This window comes from Opisthorchis viverrini, assembly GCF_000715545.1.
Source record: "Opisthorchis viverrini unplaced genomic scaffold opera_v5_13, whole genome shotgun sequence".
Classification (NCBI taxonomy): Eukaryota; Metazoa; Platyhelminthes; class Trematoda; order Opisthorchiida; family Opisthorchiidae; genus Opisthorchis; species Opisthorchis viverrini.
In genome coordinates this window covers 809904-830256 of record NW_008751669.1, presented here as the reverse complement: position 1 = coordinate 830256, position 20353 = coordinate 809904, and the positions used below count along the sequence as shown (strand labels likewise).

The 20353-nt window shown below is 46.1% G+C and overlaps 1 protein-coding gene across 1 annotated transcript; it reads right to left on the bottom strand.

The window, feature by feature from the left end:
* Positions 1 to 5701: 5701 nt before the first annotated feature.
* On the bottom strand, positions 5702 to 14296 carry T265_01210 (hypothetical protein; the record flags this gene model as incomplete). The annotated part of the gene is made up of 2 exons (XM_009165195.1): positions 5702 to 7531; positions 14260 to 14296. The coding sequence occupies 2 exons, from the start codon at positions 14260 to 14262 to the stop codon at positions 5702 to 5704; spliced, it is 1833 nt and encodes a 610-aa protein (XP_009163459.1).
* Between the last annotated feature and the right edge of the window lie 6057 nt (positions 14297 to 20353).

The following is a 20353-nucleotide window of genomic DNA, read 5'->3' as shown; positions in this document are numbered from 1 at the left end:
ATTATTAACTCAGAATTACCCTGAATCCATACAGAGCAAGTGACCCGGCTTGCAGTCATGGACAGCTTTTTCTGCTATACGAACTTGTCCTCATCATAAAAAATGCAAACAGACTCAATTTTTATAGTGACTGCCTCTGCGACAAGGTGGCAAATAGTTTTTTTATAATAGCAATTTAAAAAGCGGGGGTGCTGAACTTTTCGTGGTCAAAACAACACATGCATAACAGTTCGAGATGGAAGATGATAACCAAGCGGAAGACACCCATGTGCAGTCTGCTTAGGAAGCCGAATCCTCTGAATGACAAGAACATTGTTTGCAAGCTTACTGTATTATTAGTGTTTGGGCCGATTTTCAGTCATCCAGCGACTTCGGACATCTTCAGTGTTTTGTTTGGTATGATAACGTCCTGGTATTAATTTTGATAGAAGAAAAGACAGAGTGTGAGAATCCCAACTGTAAGCTACTCTATTATCACACCGCCTGCGAAGATAGGGATCTTTCTTACTTAAGAATTGGGTCTGCAATTGGTCAGTTACGGTTGAAATCCGTGACACGTATCTCACGAATCTCCAGTGGTTTGAACTCGCGACCTTCAGGACACTAGGTCGACACCAAAACCCTCGGCCACATACATCCGATCAGGGTGTGATCGACGCAAACTTATCCTCCTGTCGTGCTCCCATGGGATGTAATGTCTACTGATTGCAAATAATCCTTCCCCCTAAGCTACTCATAGTTTGTTGATAGTATGAAGTTTGGAATTTTCTACCCAAACCTACCGAAAGTGGCTTCAAATCTCGATTGGAGTAATTCCGGGTCTCCTCACACTGTCACGGAAAACTGAAGCTGCCACTTTACTATTGTGAACCAGGTCAAGCAAGACCCAAGCCAGATAGAACTCCAACTTCCTGAACACTATACGATACACAGAATTCTGGGACGTTGCTGTAGGTTCCGGCAACCAACTATGTCCTCTTTCAGACTCTCAAGCAGTACTTGACTCGGTTCGATGGAACTCTCTCTGGCCGATTTTGAGAGGTTCTAGTGTTATTGGTTCTATTATTTAAAAATGAAAGTACGAGCTTGCATACACGGGGAAGAGACAACAGCAGGTCCCTGCCAAACTGGGCCTGCCACTTTACTATTGTGAACCAGGTCAAGCAAGACCCAAGCCAGATAGAACTCCAACTTCCTGAACACTATACGATACACAGAATTCTGGGACGTTGCTGTAGGTTCCGGCAACCAACTATGTCCTCTTTCAGACTCAAGCAGTACTTGACTCGGTTCGATGGAACTCTCTCTGGCCGATTTTGAGAGGTTCTAGTGTTATTGGTTCTATTATTTAAAAATGAAAGTACGAGCTTGCATACACGGGGAAGAGACAACAGCAGGTGACTTGGAATCAGGGGTACGATAAAGTTAGTTCCCTATTATGAGTGCTTTGCTTAATTTCGTGTTGGACTGAACAATGGAATATTTCCCATCAAGCTACTGGTGAGATAACACATTTGTTCTTAGGCAAAGTTCAACACGACTATAGGTGTATCCTGTCCGTACAAGACAAGACGGAGTGAATTGAGAACCAATGACTAATAAACGGTTCTTTGGTGCTAGCCAAACCAGTGGTGATAATCCCCTAATTTACATCCGATTCGCAACCTTACCTCCGACAGATGGTCAGGCAGAAGAAATCAGTAGTCAAATTAATTACAACAAAGACATGCTTAGGCAGTTGAACGTCAGTGGGTCAAGTTGACCAGGAAGCTTCGACAATACAAAATGACTGATCAACCGGCACTAAGGTGCGCATGTGAAACCTGATCCTCTAACGTTAAGGACTTTTAATAGCCCGATGTGTTTGGTCGCTGGTAGCTTCGAGGCATACTGAAGGTTCGGAAGACTGATAGAATATCTGAGGGAAATATCAAACAGCAATACCAAAAATAAGTTTTATCACACTTAGCCAACACTGACGAACATGGCGGGTCAAGTTCCTGCCCACAATCTGACACTGGTTTAGCAGGCATGTCGGTGTGTTCATGTGCGGGGTACCTCTGTCGGACTGGCATTTAGCTGTCCGATGTCACTTGGCTGGGATTAGTTGTCATACGGACTCTGTCGATAAGATTACAACTGACCGACATTGGGCCCACCCGGGATATAATCAGACCGGACTCATTTTAACACAGTAGATGGGCAAAACAAAAAAAGCTAGATTAATTTGCAAAAACCCAGTGAAGAATAGTGGCTGGGGTTACATAGACGCCTGGATGCGCTCCTTCGTTGTTGACCGGGTGGTCACGAGGCGTGGCGGTTCACCTAGTCTGAGTGAAACTTTTCCACATTGCATGCCCTTTTGTCCATTTGGGTAGTTAGACTGTGATCAACCGACGTTCGAGGCAAATGTGTTAGTGTGAACGGGAGAAATATGCGAATACAGTCACTGAGTAGGTCCGTTTTCAACTCTGCGCTGTTTTGGGAATCAGAGTCATTTCCCCAGCGAAAATCATGATTGAGAGCTCGCGTTCAATCTATAAGAAGGGTAACGTAAACCAATCCCCTAAGTAGACTTCATGAACTTTTACTTTTGTGCTTGTGCGCCCACGCACACTAGTTGTGCAGCAAACTACACAACCGAGGAGGTCATTAGCGCAATATAACAGTGTAAAATTAATGTGAGGTGGTAGGGTTAGTGATGGTCTACAGGCGAACTTCCGACATCGAAAATGCACAATAATCAACAGGCTTGCCGGACGGACTGGATAATGGTGAGCCGCAACAGAAGGCCCACATTTCAGAGTAACATTCCTAGGCTGTTGCCAGCCACAATAAAACAATAACTAAGGTTACGTAGGCAAAACTTAAATACGACGTATTACGTTACATCCAGAACAGGTCTGTGGTAGGTTGTAATCTAATCTGTTCTATAACAACGCAAATCAGAGCTCATGCAGAGAGAAATAACAATTCGGGAACCCAGATCATGCGGGCCCAAAACTGAGATGGAATGCACTTTGGCGGCCAGCATGTATGGCGTACGAAAATTCACTAAGGTCACCGCTATTTCTTGAAAACAGTCTTTCAAACAAATACCACTCAAGCCAGATGCTCACCGAACTTGTCAATTCTGATTTAGAATGCACAGACTCGTCAAACATCATGCCGTGCCCTTGGAAGGTGCAGGACACTATTATGAGTTTACGGTTCAAAACTTGAAGATGTTTTGTGTATCTAGTCAAATTAGGTAGAAGCTTCGCGCTTGAATTCCACCAGCCTATGGGACTCATTGGAGATCATGCACCCAAGCCTTGACATTTTGTCCCGGGTGACATTCAATGGACACATGGCAGGCTGTGTGCAAGAAATTTAGACGATAAAGTATTCTGGAGAAAAATAGTGAACCCGTCCACTAAGCATCGATCCTTTTCCCTACTGTCTCTTCACACGCCAACGAGAGGTTGAAACACTGATTAGGAATAATCGTGAGCTATTGCCTGGTCTAGCCACATCCCGTTTAACCACCATGAAAATGGGATATCGAACCATATATGGCCCTCCATTGTGAGGTTCGTTACCAATACCTCCCTCTTCTTTGCCGTGCTACTAGCAAAAGAAGCCATATAAAGCGTCCGCATCGTAATTTTAATCGTCAGTGAATATAATCTTCTTCCGTTCGTAATTCCATACTGTACGACTCTTTGCGTAGCCGGCTCTGGGCTTCATATTCATCCTCGCATTTGTATACTTCCAAAGCGGAGGATACCCGAACACCTACTGGACGCGTCTGAAAGAGACCCATCCTTTGGTGGGGGTACTTCGTATTTGGTTAGTTATGGCACTCAGGCACAACCAGTTTGCACTGTCGTACACATGTTGTAGAGAACTCCTAGTTTTATTTCTATTGCCTCCAAGGAAGAGAAAAAAATCGTTCAGCCTAGCTGCCATGCTACACGAAGGAAGCACGAGGGCTGGGATACTACCAGGTTGCCCAAGCCTAGACAGGGGAAGTCGAGAGGCAGAGGTCGGGTTCGAACCAAGGAAGAGAGTAACCAGGATGTTGCTATTCAACATTTTGAATCGTCAAAATTTCGGTGCGATTTGCCCAGTGTATTCCGAAATCCTTGAATCTACAGTCTATAACGAGAATTCCCATGCTGTTGACTAAAATAAAGAGTCGTCATACATAGTGACAGAATAACTCACTAGGGAGTGTTGGTGAATACTAATAACGATTGGGGACGATTCAGCTTTGGTCTTGGAGCATTGCTGGTAGAATCCGTGAACATCTCGTGTGGCGAAAGCAGGTCAGGAGCACTTATCTTCCGTATCAGTGTAGTGGTTTCACGATAGCTCTACACTGTGCCAGCACACGGTGTTAAGAGTTCTCTGTTTACGAAGTCAAAATGGATCATGCGCAAAGCTGGACGGCAGCGAAGACCAGGGGAACTCGGTGGTCTTATTAATGTTTCGTGCACCAAATTATATAACCAGATCCTAGTGCGTATGTTAACGCCACCGATTAATAATGCAGGACTGCAATGTATAGGTGAAAACGCTATCAGGTGGGCGGAAAACTGCTCTTGATTCGCATCATACCCACCTAAAGCGAAGCAGTACTTTCACCCGTCACGTGATTACGAACGAAACAGTTTTCCATGTCCGGCTTTGACGCTATGAGTCAGAAAAAGTGATGAAGTGCAATAGATGAAAAACGCGGTTGTTCTTCATAATTACACGATTCTACGGACGGTAGGCGACAGCACGAAATGTTTCGTATCAACTTAGACTCAACTGTTTGGGTCTTCTCCATCGAAAATTGCTCGGTACAGACAGCGCACAACCAACTCATCGACCAAAACCAGTACGTTCAGACCGGTGCCAAAATTCATTGCTAACAAACGATGCATGCCTCGAGGAACCGCTTCGACATCATTCGTTTTTTCCATTTTACACAGGCTACCCGGAAGCTGAGGAACAATTTATTCAAACTGGACATGACATATCTTTGTGGACGCAAGATAGCGCATTTAGTACAATCCTGCTACACTCAGAGATTGCGCTCACATTGGAGTAACGTAAATAGTTTGAGGAGTTATCACTCATATTCGCCCTTTACAACAATGACTTCGGTTACCCCAGGCCTAACAGAGCATGAACAGGTGAGAGATCTTGAAATTCGCAGATGGTTTACCTAAGACGGAATTTCCCGACAAACTGCCACTTCGGCTCGCTTAATGGCAAGACATATCAGTGCCTGTAAAAAGCTTTTAAAGCAAACCCTGGAAGACATTTTATATGTCTAGACAAGAGCAGATTCCTTCCGAAACGTTCCTCGCACAGAAGGGTATCGATTTGCACGCTAAAGCATCTACGTATAAAAACTCTGTCGGGGTCTTCTGTAAAACTGAAAGTCGGAGCTCCTAGCTGAATAACGCTCACATTGCGCTCTCTTCCAGGTCTTCCTGGATGTAGACGTTTATTCTCTGAACCTCAGTATTTTGTGAATATATCTATCTCCCGTAAACGATTGGCCTCAGAGTCTGGGAAGATCAGAAATAAACATATATCGACAGTGGTATATTCCAAGATCAGAAAGTAATTTAATAGAAAATATGAAGGCTAAAAGTCAGCACACCTTGCTATAAAACGAAGGGAGTAAGAGCATCACTGCAAATTAAGAAAGGTAGAACAAAGGTTAACCTGCACGAGTAGAAGCGCCTTCCTCGATGACACGCATAACACGAAGTACGGTTTCCTCCTGAAATGGTCTTCCCACAACCTGAACCACAACCGGTAATCCTTCGCTGCCTTTCTGCATTGCAGCTATCCTTGAACCGTACCTATCACCCTCGAGATGTTTGTCAATGGCTAGCTTGTTTGATTCAATGATGTTTACATGGTCTACGAATCCCGTTGACACAGTACCAGCTGGATAATCAACAAGATTATACAATGACACATAGGCAATGCCAGGCATCACAAACATGGCGCGTGTGTCTACTGGCGGCGCCGGATACGGAAAGGCCGGACAAACAACGGCGTCCAGATCTCCAGCCTCCAGCCAACTCTTATGAAATTCCTTTTGATATTCACGAACAGCAACGAGGAGATCAATTGCAGCTTGAGCACTTCGAAGACCACCCATTGTGTGCGCAACTGCTACCGGTCCAAAGCCAACAAATCTGGCGAAAATGTCGATAGTGAACTTTAGCCATCTCGGAGAGGACAGCACAAGGTTGAGGAAACGAAGATGAGATACCACGGGCTCGTTGGATAGAAGGCGGCGCAGTTCCCAGCCCCCATCAGCAAAGATGCATCGGAGGAATAGTTTATAGGCCTTGGCCGGGTTTGGGGGCTTGAACCGAACGATTCGATGTCCAGCTTTTCCGAGAATAGATACAGCGTGATTTATAGCTTCACCGACCACAGCAGCGGCAGGCACCAAGCACGGGTCACGGAAGGTTCTGTAGAAACCTATTGTCAATTTTTTCTTAGTGGAACCGTTAAATGCTTCTTCGTTAAACGGCATAGTTGGAACGCGCGGATCCAAATCAAACATCACTGGCGTCAGCAGACTACGCAGTACACCTGCCAAATCATCTACCTTTCTCGCTACAGGACCCGGACAAGCTTGTAACACAAGAACCGAGTGCCTTGCCAGATTAAGACAACCCACTGAACTCAGTCTATTCACCGTGGGCTTCAAACTGGCCAGACCACAAAATGCCGCGGGGATACGAGTGCTACCTCCAATATCACTGGCGATTCCTACAGGTGCACCACGTTGTGCAACCAAAGCCGCCTCACCACTCGAACTACCGCCAACTATCCTAGACGCATTGACTGGATTGGTCGTGTCGCCAAACACAGGGTTCGTTCCGTCGAGAGCACGCATAGCTTGTGATGTTGTTGTTCGAACAAATGGGATAGCACCAGCCTTCCGTAATACGGTGACCAACACACAATCTTCTTCCATTGGAGAATTGCAGCGCTTAATCAGACCTCCAGTACTGTCATATCCCTTCATACAAAATGTTTCCTTCAAGCTAATCGGGATGCCGTACAGTGGGGATTTTCGCATTGTTGACAAATGCTCCTCCTGTTCCTCCTCAATCGAACTACCTTCAAAAACGGATTGCGCCTGTAGAACGAATTCACAAATCCCTGAATTGCCCTTCTCATACAATTGCAGTGCCTTGGTCTGGAAAGCGTGAAGCAACTGGATTGGTGTAACATCTCCAGAAGCAATCTTTTGGCTCAGCTCACCCAATCCCAAGTCCGTGAGCGCCAGTAAATCATCGGTAACGTCCACCTGTGCCAGTTGGGATCTCACAGCATTGATGTTCTGCTTGACAGAGTCTCGCTTCTTCCGTAACCTCTCATTCTGCTGATGCTGCTGATAAAGACGTCGGATCAGATGGAACATCAGAGCTGTCACTCCACACGATATACAGATCCGCCTGATGCTGCGCTTTGCAAGCCAACCGATGAGCATAGTCCAGTGCATCTCAATCAGTTCAGCCATATTAATGTAGATAAAATCTGGAATGAAAAAATAAAAGAACTCTTAGGAATGATAGTAATAGACACACAAGTCAACATTTCAACCAATTAAAAATGCTGCACGCCCAAACAGCGATCAACTTACCCAAGGATGACACTCATTCTGGCTGATATCACCACGGTTCGTGATGAATATCTTTCCTTAACTAGCATACTTGCACCGTTCTCTTGAATATGTTCATACATACTTCTGTGAAATTGGAACTGTCTGGCTGTACCAGCATTTTAACCCATATTTTCTAGATAAAGCCGTGCTTGCAATCATATATGCAGAGTGGAACCACTGGGAATGGGCGAACAACACGTTCATGGGACGGTTGTATGCCAAACCGGCAGAAAACAGGGCGCTGACTGATCAGATTATGGGCCGATGAGAACAGAGTAGTCTAACGTCGACCCGCAATCCCGAATATTCTAGTGACTGTGATTCCATTCCCATTGAAACGTCATCTCACGTCACTGTACCTCTTAATATATCGTAGTTAAGGGAACAGCTAGGAAATGACCAGAATAGGGATTACGAAACACACTAGTAGGCCAACTTACGGAAGTGAAGGAAGAAAGGTAAAATGAGATAAAGAGTTACAAGAACCGAAAATGGAGAGCACAGCTTTGTACGATAGATAGACTAGATTGTAGATACGACCCATTGCTGACAGTGACACGCTACCATACAGTTGAAAGAGCGGTGTAATTTTGCTGCCCACTGTCAGCTGGCATGCCACCACGGAAAAGCCCACGTGATATGAATTGGAGGTCTCTGAGTACACCTTTCACCACGGAATCAACGACGGAGTCGAAACAAAACGTGAGGATCCAGCATCATCGACAGGCTTGATGTTCAGGACGCTGCAGGCGGTAAATCTGACCGCCAGAAGTGACCATGCAGTGCTCAGTAAGCTGGCACTCTTCACTGAGGCGAACATGTACACAGCGCGTTCGGGCCGCCTTAACCCAAAACATTATTCACATCGAAACTAAAATTGCCAGCTGCTGCTGGTTAGTGTGCCAGGACACGTAATGTGAAAATGCAACTAACATAGTCCGGAACAGAATGAGACACCCATTTCCTTTCTTGTCCTGACTTGTCGTGTTGACATAAATCAACAAACAGGATCAGTTTAAGGTCGTATGTAGGATGCAAGATTATTGCCTCTGTAGTTAGTGCACGAGGTGGCTAAACCTCTGATCGAAGTAAAATCATGATCGACAGACACCAGTCATATGCTTCTCACAGGCGTTAGTACCCCACAATCCAATTAATAACATCAACCTGAGAAACGTTGGCACACCTACAGGATAGTGCCTGTGATCCGACGTCGTACGTTTTTGAAAATTAAGGAACCAGATGTTACGGCCGAGGAATTTTCTCACATCGACCAAGGATATTCTTTGTGGGCCACGCCCTCCGCCAATTTATTATTCGACCGGACACTTGTCCCTCAAATCAATGGCTCTTTAGGCCTTAGACCCCACTATTCAGTTCAGACTTTGTTCAGGCGGTCCCACAAACAGCTGCATTCAGACTGTTTGTGGCTCTGACCATCCTGCTCGGATAGTTCGACACGATGGGCATATCCAAAGGCAGACACCAGCACAATAAAATCATTGGCGTAAGGGTTAAAGCGCGACAATTATCTTACGTAGCCGTAATCAAAAGGTTAATCTAGTAATGGTGCATGGTGCCGATATTTGAACTCCGGATCCCTGACATGGGAACGGGCGTGTTACCACTACTCCACCAACGGGCGCTGGACGCTCCTGAAGTATCGCGTATGAACAGAGCAGTATCACTGACTGGCAGGACGTCTGGAACGACGATCGGCTGACATTTCAGTCACGAGCTCCCAGGCAGGTAGTGTTCTGGACGCTCGAAAACTTCTGGACGTCTTTTGATTAATTGTAAATGGTTGCAAGATTTGTGAAATCCACAATCGAATCCCGTAACCAGGTAAAATTAACAGCTGAAGTGGAAAACTCAGTAAACACCGTACGAGAGATCAAATAAGGAGACCAACATACTACGCTAATAACTTGGATGTTCCACTAACCCTCGCCATCGTCTGCAGAGCAGTCCTTGGGAGCAGAGCAAAACTAGTGTCTTCCGGGAGATATACTCTCCCGGGGCAAAATGATACGACCACCAAACGTTTACCACCACAATTTTACTATTTGATCAGGTCGTTATAAGTAGCATCAAGAAGCAACGGATTCCTGCTTCGTAGTTAGTTTCAGTATGTTTACAAATCAACAGAGCGCTGTAAGGCGATTGCAAGATGCATATAAGCGTCCCTAACGACGTCGAAGTAATCAAACCGCTGCACATATGTGTGGCTTCAACACCCGACGATTTCTAAGGAAAAGGCTGCTCCGGGAGCTAGGATAATGTAGGAGGGTAGTCCATAAAATTAGCTCTGTAATTTGATGTAAATCAGTCGGTGCAAGCGGGATTTGGGACCATTAAGCGGCTGACGTACGGCGGTCAAAACGGATGGAAAGCGGTCCGTAGCGACAAAAAACAGAGGTGGGTATACTGTGTCACCTCTGATAATTGTTGTTGATTGCACAGCCTTGAAGTATCCAGTTGTCTCGACTTTGTTCAGCATTGAATGTTGTCTGACATGAAAGCAATGTTGCAAACGGACGACAAGTGCTTTCCAAACAAGATAAAATTAGCATGTTGAAAAGTTAAGAGTAAGTAAGTTTATATAATGCTCGAGTTTGGAACCAAACAACCCTTAATGTTATTCGTGGAATGCATGCTAACTTTTGTAGCTGAAGTAGCCATACGAATACCTTTTCACCTGACGAATCAAACCATTGGAACAATGTTGAACACTCTAGCGTGGTTTGCATCAGCTGTCCCGTGAACAACAAAAAACGCCCACATAAGGGGGCTTTTTCGGGGTGTTGGTTTGTGGCAGATGCGAAGTAGCGATGGCAGGGTGAAGTACGATGGCTCCATACTCAGAGAGTACCAACCCAAAGGGGTCCCGAAGCGCCTCCCAAAAGTCGTCCTGGTTTCTTATAAGGAAAACTATTTTTTATGGAAAAATGATCGATAAGATACAAAAACAATGTGCATTCACAGGAACCGAAAAGCATGGAAGAAATTTGGGCTCTGAGGAAAATCTCTTGGTGCACGATTCGGCACTATGTCTGTGCCAACAAGATCACTCAAACTCATCCGCAAAAAAGACTTGGGTCCATCACCAAAATTATCCATCAATTTGGATGTGGGTCTTTTGAATACCCTCTTGGTTGAAGAGCTGTGTGGACGTGGGAACGTCGATCGTGCAGTTTTAACTTTCACACGACTGAGCAAGTTACCTACAGAAAACTGTCTAGAACGTGCCTGTTAGCGCATCGCTTTGCATTTCCATGGCATTGTCACATGACGGCGCTAAGCCGGTTACGTCTCAATGCACGAATTCAGCGTTGAAAATTTTGGATGACGAAGATCGGTTCTACACCTACCGCAGACTTCAAGTTAGTAGAATGAAAAATCAATAATCAATAAACCATTCCAAACTGCGAATTGGTTGGGTGACAAGTTAACCGGTGGATTGTTAATATACCTGGTGAAGGTACTAAAGGGTGTAAAGCCTGTATACTGTGGGACTCAGTAGAAAATTCACAATCAAATCACAGGCGAAAGTGGGCGAGGGTACCGTCATTATCGACTTCGGCATGACAGTGATATATCAAGCACAGCAAAGCCGAGGATGGACGCCAAATTACTGTGTATTAGTTGCATCTTAATTTGAGCGTCCCAGTTTCGTAGAGTGGGTTGGCTGGGGAATTGCCACTGACGTAACTGAACTGAAAGTTAATCGGTCTGTAGAGTGAAAAGTCGGCTAGCCGTGGAGTAGTGAGAGCTGGTTCTATTCATCCTAACGCTCGTTGTTAGTCGACACGCATTCGTAAACCATTAACTGATGTAGGATAGAACAGATACCTTTATCAGATATAGTGGTTGTATGCTGAACACTCAAGACCGAAAATCACTTCAATTATTGAATTTGTTACAGAGCGTACGCTAGCGAAAGATCATCTTAGGAATATATGATGTTGGTTTCCAGCTGTTTTTGGAAACAATATGACTGCATAATGTCAAAACCGTTCGGGATCATTTATCTCATTTTTCGTTAAGGGAAACTGTATGTTCCTAAAGAGTTTGCCTCATCATTCCATTCAACCTGCAGAATACTGCCTATGAAGAGGATACCCCGGTATCTGGCATATCGGCACAACTATTCCCAGAGCTTGACACTGGATCTCAATCGGCAACGAATTATTCACCGACTGAAACAATGTACCAAGACCGTAGAGAGCCCACGCATCCAACTAAACAATGCTCTCTCGCTCCAAGACACCCAGTAGAGGTCATCATCATCGACAGCATGAAATCAGTGTTCACTGCCGTAACTCAGTATTTGTGCCAAATGATGAATGCACTCGGAAGCTGAAACAAAAGTAGACGGTCACATTGAGGTCACCCGCGTAGCTGATTGGTGGTCCGTGAGATAAACACCACCCCTTTGGAGAGCACATTACAAGCACCGGATGAAGATTTCACTTGCCATCGACTGACAAAATCAGGCTCAGCTAATACACCTGCCAAGAGGAGTACCGGCAGATAAGCACGCCATCATCATCGCATGAAATCAGTGTTCACTGCCGTAACTCAGTATTTGTGCCAAATGATGAATGCACTCGGAAGCTGAAACAAAAGTAGACGGTCACATTGAGGTCACCCGCGTAGCTGATTGGTGGTCCGTGAGATAAACACCACCCCTTTGGAGAGCACATTACAAGCACCGGATGAAGATTTCACTTGCCATCGACTGACAAAATCAGGCTCAGCTAATACACCTGCCAAGAGGAGTACCGGCAGATAAGCACGCCCTGCAATGCATATAACACAACAGCAAGTGATCAAATCCCTTCTCATCTACTTAGTTAAGGAGACTCTAGCACGTTCAATCCGCCAACATTATCGATCGCCAAATTTGAAGATCAAACGAATCCTTGTGAATATTGCTGCTGACATTGAGCAGAACATCGCTGTGCACGTAATTCTGACGTGATCTACTGCCGTAGTTGGCCTGCCTAATCGATTTCAGCATATAGGAACCAGTTGGTTATTCTTCCAGCACCATTTTGCACTTCACTGGTTCCACACAGCTGTGCATGGAAATAGCGACCTGGTAAAGAGCGACTGCACAACAGTCAAAAACGATTTCCTAAAGAGGACAAAAAGATCCCATACGATATTTCTAGTTACTCCCCAAGTTTTTTTTGACTGACATATGAGAATGCTTTAGACTGCCAAAAACACTTCTCTCTCATCTTGAAGGGGGACTACTCCATTTTCACAAAGTGAATTGAAAGGAAAACCATGGGATAATGAAACGAAATATCCTAACTGTACACACACTACGAACGGAGGCTTATGTAACTAGGAAGTAACCAAAAAGCGGAGCCAATCTGATTCTTCCTGAGGTATTTATATACTCACTCTTTTTTTACCCACCAGTGAGTGACTCGGAATGTTGTATTAGTGTGCCTTGGAATTATGAACTATCAGGCTAACTGATTTGAACACGCTGACCAACAAAGATGCATGACTCACCCAAGTGCAGTAGTCCTTGTGTATACGCAAAGATCAAGCTTATATCAAGGTCAGGTAGTACTGTACGGATCCGGTTGCAGACCGAATACAGAGCGACGTGGTGACAACCGCTGTGGAACCATTCGCATATCTCTCCCTTCAATACACATCGTCGCCATGTTCCCTTCCGCAGTTCTGTGTGTATCGATCAATAGAGCATCAACCAGTTACCCTAAATACGGGTGGCAGTTGGTTTCAGTGGTTTCTGAATAAGGTGGGAAGCTATTTAAGAGTTTGTCAAAAACAGCATTCTCCTCAAAAGGGGAACTCCTGTGAGGACAGTTCACAGCAGAATTCTCTTCAGCCACCAATTAGTACACAATCCTCCGACAGGGAGACCACGTCTCAGGACAGGGCAAATAGTCTCTTCCTCTGAGGTGTTCCCCTTTGGAGGAAGCTGTGCTCTAGAAAAGCTCCAAGGAACCTGTTCAATAGTGCGCCTTATTAACGATGTGAGGGATGAATTCATATCACGCTTAGTAACAGCCATGCTTTGTGGCTGTGAGTCGCAGCTGATTTCATGTAGAGACCTGAAGAGCTACCGTATTCATAGCATAGAAATTGTTAGCTGGCAACGGTAGCTTAGTGATGAATGTGTGATGTTCGGTAGGCGCGCTGAACCCCCACACGCTGATGCCGACTGGGTAGCCTAGAAGCCAAACTGGGTGAGCTAAGAGTTCAAGTACAGACAGGGCTAACCATCCTGTTTGGTTTCAATGTGCTGGTTACTTTCATTAATGTATAATATGAATGACCCGGCATCTCCATACCAGTTCTAACCTATACAGAGGAGAGACGCGTGGGGCACAGTGTCAGGAATGTGGCAAGTGCTGCAAATCGAAAGCTCGCCTGGTAACTCACCACTGAGTTCAATGTGCTGTTACTTTCATTAATGTATAATATGAATGACCCGGCATCTCCACACCAGTTCTAACCTATACAGAGGAGAGACGCGTGGGGCACAGTGTCAGGAATGTGGCAAGTGCTGCAAATCGAAAGCTCGCCTGGTAACTCACCATTGAGTTCACGACAATGGAAGTGTTGGCACGAACGTGGTCACCCAGTCAGCCTGCGCCCGCTAGTCAGCCCGCCTTTTCCGAAGAGTGGCCTGAAAAAGCAAAGCGGCACGAACACAACACCCAGCATAATGCAGATCAGCTTGGTCGAGTGAATAATTCCGGTGTCCACTGGTCCCAACAGAGTCACAATCACTCTTGCGCCTGACTAAAAATTTACAGCCATCTTGTGACACGCAAACCGTGCTGTTCCTGACATTGGAGCAATATTTCCCTGGCTGATCGGTCAACATCGTCGAAATCAGGTTGCATGTGCTTAACCAGCAAGCGAACCATCATCTGGAGACCTTCACCAAACCACTGGTCAAACAGCGGCCTGTTCGTCAGAGTCTGATAACTATAGCGTCAGGTTTGAACAACCGTGGATTGCGCCCTGTCACCTTTGGAATCACATGCTGACAGTTCACACGCTAGTCTTGACCTTTTGGCATTTGCCCGAGGGCTGCAGTCTGGCATCATGACATCGGAGCAATTCCTATCACTTCTAAACTTCCATGCCTCTAAGACATTTCCACACGTGGAATCCGGTCTCCCGACACCGCCGCAAGCTGGCCCATCGTGTACCGGCTGAACGAAAGCAGATCCACCGAGCCGACTACGCTACCCTCCAGACTATACCACCAAGGCGGAAAGATGCAGCGTCTGCTGTGCTCGATGGGTCCTGGAAGGATCCATACAAAGGAAACTGCGGCCTACCTCTGGACGCCAAGCAGTAGTGGAGATAGGTGCTCTCCGCTCCAAAATAGGTGGATAGCCAGCCAAGTCGCACAAAGCTACCATCCGATTGGAGTTCGATCCAGCCAATTACAGGTGAGGAAGTCGGTCGTGCGATTCGTTTAATGGGCAATTCATCCTCAGGCCTGGACAAGCCCACACCCAAGATACCTCGCCGGTTCAATGCCAGTGCCCTCATTGGGTATTTCAACTTGCTCTTATTGTCTGTGGGTTGTAGGCCGCATCTGCGTCGTGCTCGTATTACCCTAGTTCCGGGGGCCCCAAACGCGACTTCAATGGATCAACTGAGACCGAACTCCGTGTCATCCATTCTTGCTCGACGCTTTACTAAGGTGCTTGCTGATCGCTGAGGTCGTAAATTGCAACTGCTCTCAATCCAGTTTGCACTTCTACACCGAGACGAATGTTTAGAAGGTACGTCGCTGTCACACGCCTTGCTTCGTCACTCTTCAGTGACTACTTCTAACCTCAGTTTGGCGTTTGTTGATATCTTGAAGGCGTTTGATTCGGTTTCGCGTGACACCATTGTCAGATGTGCCGAGGCGTTTGGAGCACCCTCACATCTAGTTCGACACATCGCACAGTCCTATGAGTACGCTGTAGCAGTTTTTCCCGATTCCGGGATTCACTACCACAGAGGTATGAGGCAGGAGATCCACTCTCCCCAATATTGTTTACCATGACAATGAATGAGGTTCTTGGATTGTCGATGCCGCAACTAAGATTTCAGATTTATGACAACTTATTGGACGGTTTTGCCTTCGCTGACGACTAGGTTGTATGTGCAAAAGGTCAGGCGTAGCTTGAAGCTGCTGCGGTCGAGTTTGGAGAAACTGGTATGAAGATCAACGCTCGAAAGACGAAAGCAACGGCGACTTGTAGGGATAGAAAACATCGGGCAACAGCGGTCTCAGTCGAACTTTTTTGCTTCGACGAGGAACTCACCAATCATCTGGGTTTGACAGACACTGTAACGTATTCGGACATTCCCCTTACTTCCAAGGGGAAAGGGGTCTTCAACCACGGACAGCTTGAAACCATCGACAGCAGTTTCTCAAACTGTTTCATGAGGTGACGCGTGCCACGTTGAAGCCCTATCAAAGAATGAAGATCACAAGTAACTACTTGATACCAAGGCTGACATATGCACCCGTACTCCGCCAAGTCCACCGTCCAGTCAAAAGGTTGGACAATTACACCAGGTAATCTATTTGTGGCAGGCTACGTCTACCGAGGGACACCCGGATAAGCTACATCCACGCCGGTAAACATGGGAAACCTGATATTCCAAGTCTCAGTGCAACCATCCCGATGCAGTGGAGAGCGTGTATGGAAAAGCTCCTGTCTATCCGGTGCCGAGCACTACGCAATATGGTCGATGACTCCGTATTTCGTAAGGGTTCCAGTATCCCAGCCCTCCAATTCGAGTCCAAGGTGCGAACATCAAGGAAGAGCTGGTGGTTGCTTTGGGCGACAGTTTGCACAGCAGTGTGGACAGTCGCGATTTACAAGAGTCGTTTGCTGTGACCCTCTTGAATCGACAACTTGCGCTTCCAGAACGAACGTTCCCCTGGATGTTTACCCTAGGTATCCAGTTCCTGTGCAACGTGCTTAGGACAAGAGTTAGAAGCGCCCGGCGTGGTCATGGTAGCCAAACGATACACTGTGGAGGAAAACGTAGCCAACCGGAGAGTTTGGTGCATATCCTACAGTCCTACTGGATTACGCATGATTCTAGATATGCTCGTCATAAGTGAGTTGCAAGGGAACTTGCGAAACATCTCTGTTGCCTGAGATACACCGGTTTCGAGGAGTTGAGAGCACCTACGCCTTTCATCAAGCCTGACCTAATCGCTGTTCGAGAGGGTCGAGTGACTGTTCGGAATGAGAACCAGAAGAATCGTGCTGAAGATTATTCCTACGGCATCATCTCAGCCCTAGATGCAACGTGAAGTTGACTTTTTGGTCCACAACCGACGATCATTTCATATCACGCGTCTGCTTTCCTCAATCCGCCACGGCTGTTATTGGACTGAAACTTCCTAAGGCCGCGTTCAGTGACTTGCAGTTGCTCACCATTCCCAGATCTTTGTGTACTTACGACACTTTTATGTATGGGACATGGTGTTGAGTGTTCATTCTTGCCACTGGCTTCCACACCGGACTCAGTATGACGAACATTTTGTGCCTGATGTGCGAGTCTCCACTGTGCTGTCGTTTACTCCAGCTTGAAGAGCATGTGACATTATTTGTACTCTCTTCAGTTGCTTGTCTTTACATGCGTGTTTCATACCAAACATTCTTACTTAACTTGTAATCTATGTTGTCCACTTGGAATTGTTGGTGGACAAATGGGACGTTAACCCTGTTTTATCTAATATTCTCCTATACACCGTTCAACATTTATCGCCTGAATTTAATTTTCATGTTTGTGACCATGCTCTTCAAAAATAAACGATAGTGAGTACCTAGTTACGAATCGGACTCAATACAACAGGAGACAAGCTTGTCAAATTGGAATGGTTGGGATAGGTACTGCTTACGTCTCACCACTATCCACCAAGAGGCATTATTACACCTCACCCTATGTGGTAGAAGGTCCATGGAGTGATGGGAAATAAAAATAACCACTTGAAACCGAAGACCTACCTGGCTAGACGCAAAGCGGTTTTGCTTATAAGGACTTAGAAACCACGTGGTACATGGCATGTGAACTGTCACACCACACAGATGTAGTCTTAGTTGATTTTACGCAGAGTTTTCTGTGAGGTAACATTCAGTGGAGTATTGGTTGGTGAAGGCCACCACAGAACTCTCCCAACGAAGTCGTCTTGCACAATTCTCAAACTGCACGTCTGAATACTGTCACAAACCGGTCGGTGAGGGCCTTAGAGAATCTTCCCTTTTTTCTCTCGCTACGGTAGTATGTAATTTCCACTGTGCTGCTAACCACGCAAATGATAGATGTACAAGACACTTGATAGACCCAGCAGAAACGTTACATCAGGTGCAAGCAAAGTGCTGCACAACGTACAGTTTGTCTATTCGAGATAGCAGTCCACTTAATGCCAAGTTCATAAAGAGGGCAGTGTATGCCCCTCCTGAAAAACCAGACTCCTCAGGAATTCGAAAAAAACAGCCTTATTGCTAGCAAAATACTAGAATAGAAGTTTGTTACTAGTTTAATGTCCCAATATTGTGGTCAGTGAAGAAATTCAGCGGCAACCAAAGAGTTCAGCTTCTATCGGTCAGGGAAGTTTAATACTATTTTGTGGACCCTGACATGTCATTTTGATAATACAAAGGGAAAATGCACTGTCCCTATCCAAGGGTCTGATTGATTTGCTCATTCCACCATGGACGAATGTCCCTTGAATGAATACGTTTATCTTTGAAAGGTAACTTTTGTTTAAGTTTCGATGAAAATACTTCCGTGTTTGAGTTTCGCGTGATGACCTAAATGGGCGACAATTACTTCCCAGTTAGGTAGCGTTGTTTTGGTGCCTTTCCAATGATCTAAGCATCCGTGGCCTGCTCTGTTTTGCTAGTCCAAGGTCCTTCGTGTTGTTTGCCTTCTCCTCCTTAAGTACACAGCTCAGGCAAAATCATCATTGTCAGCTGTACGAACAGCGTACTTGTACAGTGGTTGTAATTGGCAGTTTAGTTCACCTATGATTTGGGGAGGCAGGATAGATGGCTGCGCATTGGAGGCGGGAGCGGATAAATTAGTGCGTAAATACAGCACTGTCAGTGGACTGTCAAGTGGGGCATTGGGAATGGAGCTATACTTTAAAGGCGTTAGCCTGGATGCACGAGTTCCATTGAGGGAGCGACTGGGCCATATCAGACAATGTCTACAACCATTGATGTGGCCCGTCTCGGGGTCCCCATCCAGGAAGACGGCAGTGACTTGCGCAGCTGAGTTTGCTGGTAACGGCTTCTATACTTCGCTGCCAAGTCGTTGTTTGACCGCCTGTGGCTCTCTTCCACCCTTCACGTGGTTGTGCGAAAAGGGCCCTTCGAGGAATTCGGTCGACTGGCATACGCAGCAAGTGGCCAAGCCAACGCAACCGATGCAGTGGGATCAGTTCATCTATCGAGGGTGAGTTATTTCGCCCGAATACCATTCGCCAACTTTCAGCATTGCTGATCCGGTGTTCCCTCCAGACTCGGGCAATGCTCCGAAGACACCGATGGTCAAACACTGAAATTATTTTGGCGTCCTCAGCGCGCCAGGTTTCTGATCCGTATAGTAGTATGGAGAGTACCGCAGCATTGTAAACTTGACGGACAAGCTGATGTCACGCCTACGCCACAGGTGACGCAGGTTCACAAAAGCTGTTCTGGCTTTCCCAATCCAGATCAAAATGTCACCTTTCGCGAGGTCACCTGTATTGATACTGCTGCCCAACACAATACCTCAATCGGTTCATCCGCAAGCGTGAGACTAATGTTCGAGCCCACCCAGTCTTCCAGTAGTACTGTACACTTTGCAGGTGTGAAACGCATGCCAAACCGTGAGGCAGAACTACTCAGATAATTTAATATTGTTGGAATTACCACGGGGTCAGATCCAAGAAAAGCTACGTCGTCTGTGTACTCAATGTCTGTGAGTGGAGGCCCCGGGAGCACTTCGACCCCACAGGCATTACAGGCTGGTAGTGAGTCTTCCGTGGTCGCATCAATGACGAAGTTGAAGAGGAAAGGTGAAAGAGGACAGCCTTGCCTCACATCCCTTAATGTGGTGAACTCAGGCGAGAGCTTCCCGTAGGCTTCCACACTGCCGCGTGAGTTAGCGTACAGCGCCCTATTGAAAGTCAAGAATTTATGGGGGACACCTTTGCTCCACAGACACCGCCATAGTGCTTGGGTCAAAGGGGGTCAAAGGCAGCTTTCAGATCAAGAAAAACAACCAATGTTGGTCGGTGGAAGCAGTGTCGCTGTTCTGTCGGAGGGTGAAGATATGATTGATGCAACCTCTTGCTGGACGGAACGGATCTGTCTCTCCCTGTGTTCAGTCAACCTTCGAAGGATACGACCAAAAAGCATCTTCGATGCCACGGTGGTATTCGCACAGCGTCCGCGCACCCTTTCTGAAGATAGGGACAACTATCGACATGCTTCATTCAGCAGACGCCTTCTCTTCGTTCAATGTAGCACAAATAAGCTTTATCAGATGAGCCACCATGGATTTTCCGCATCATCATCATCATCGACCGACAGACATCAGTGTTCAACACCGATGCTTCACTGCCGTACAACCATGACTTATTTGAAAGCCACATTGTAAAGAAAAGAA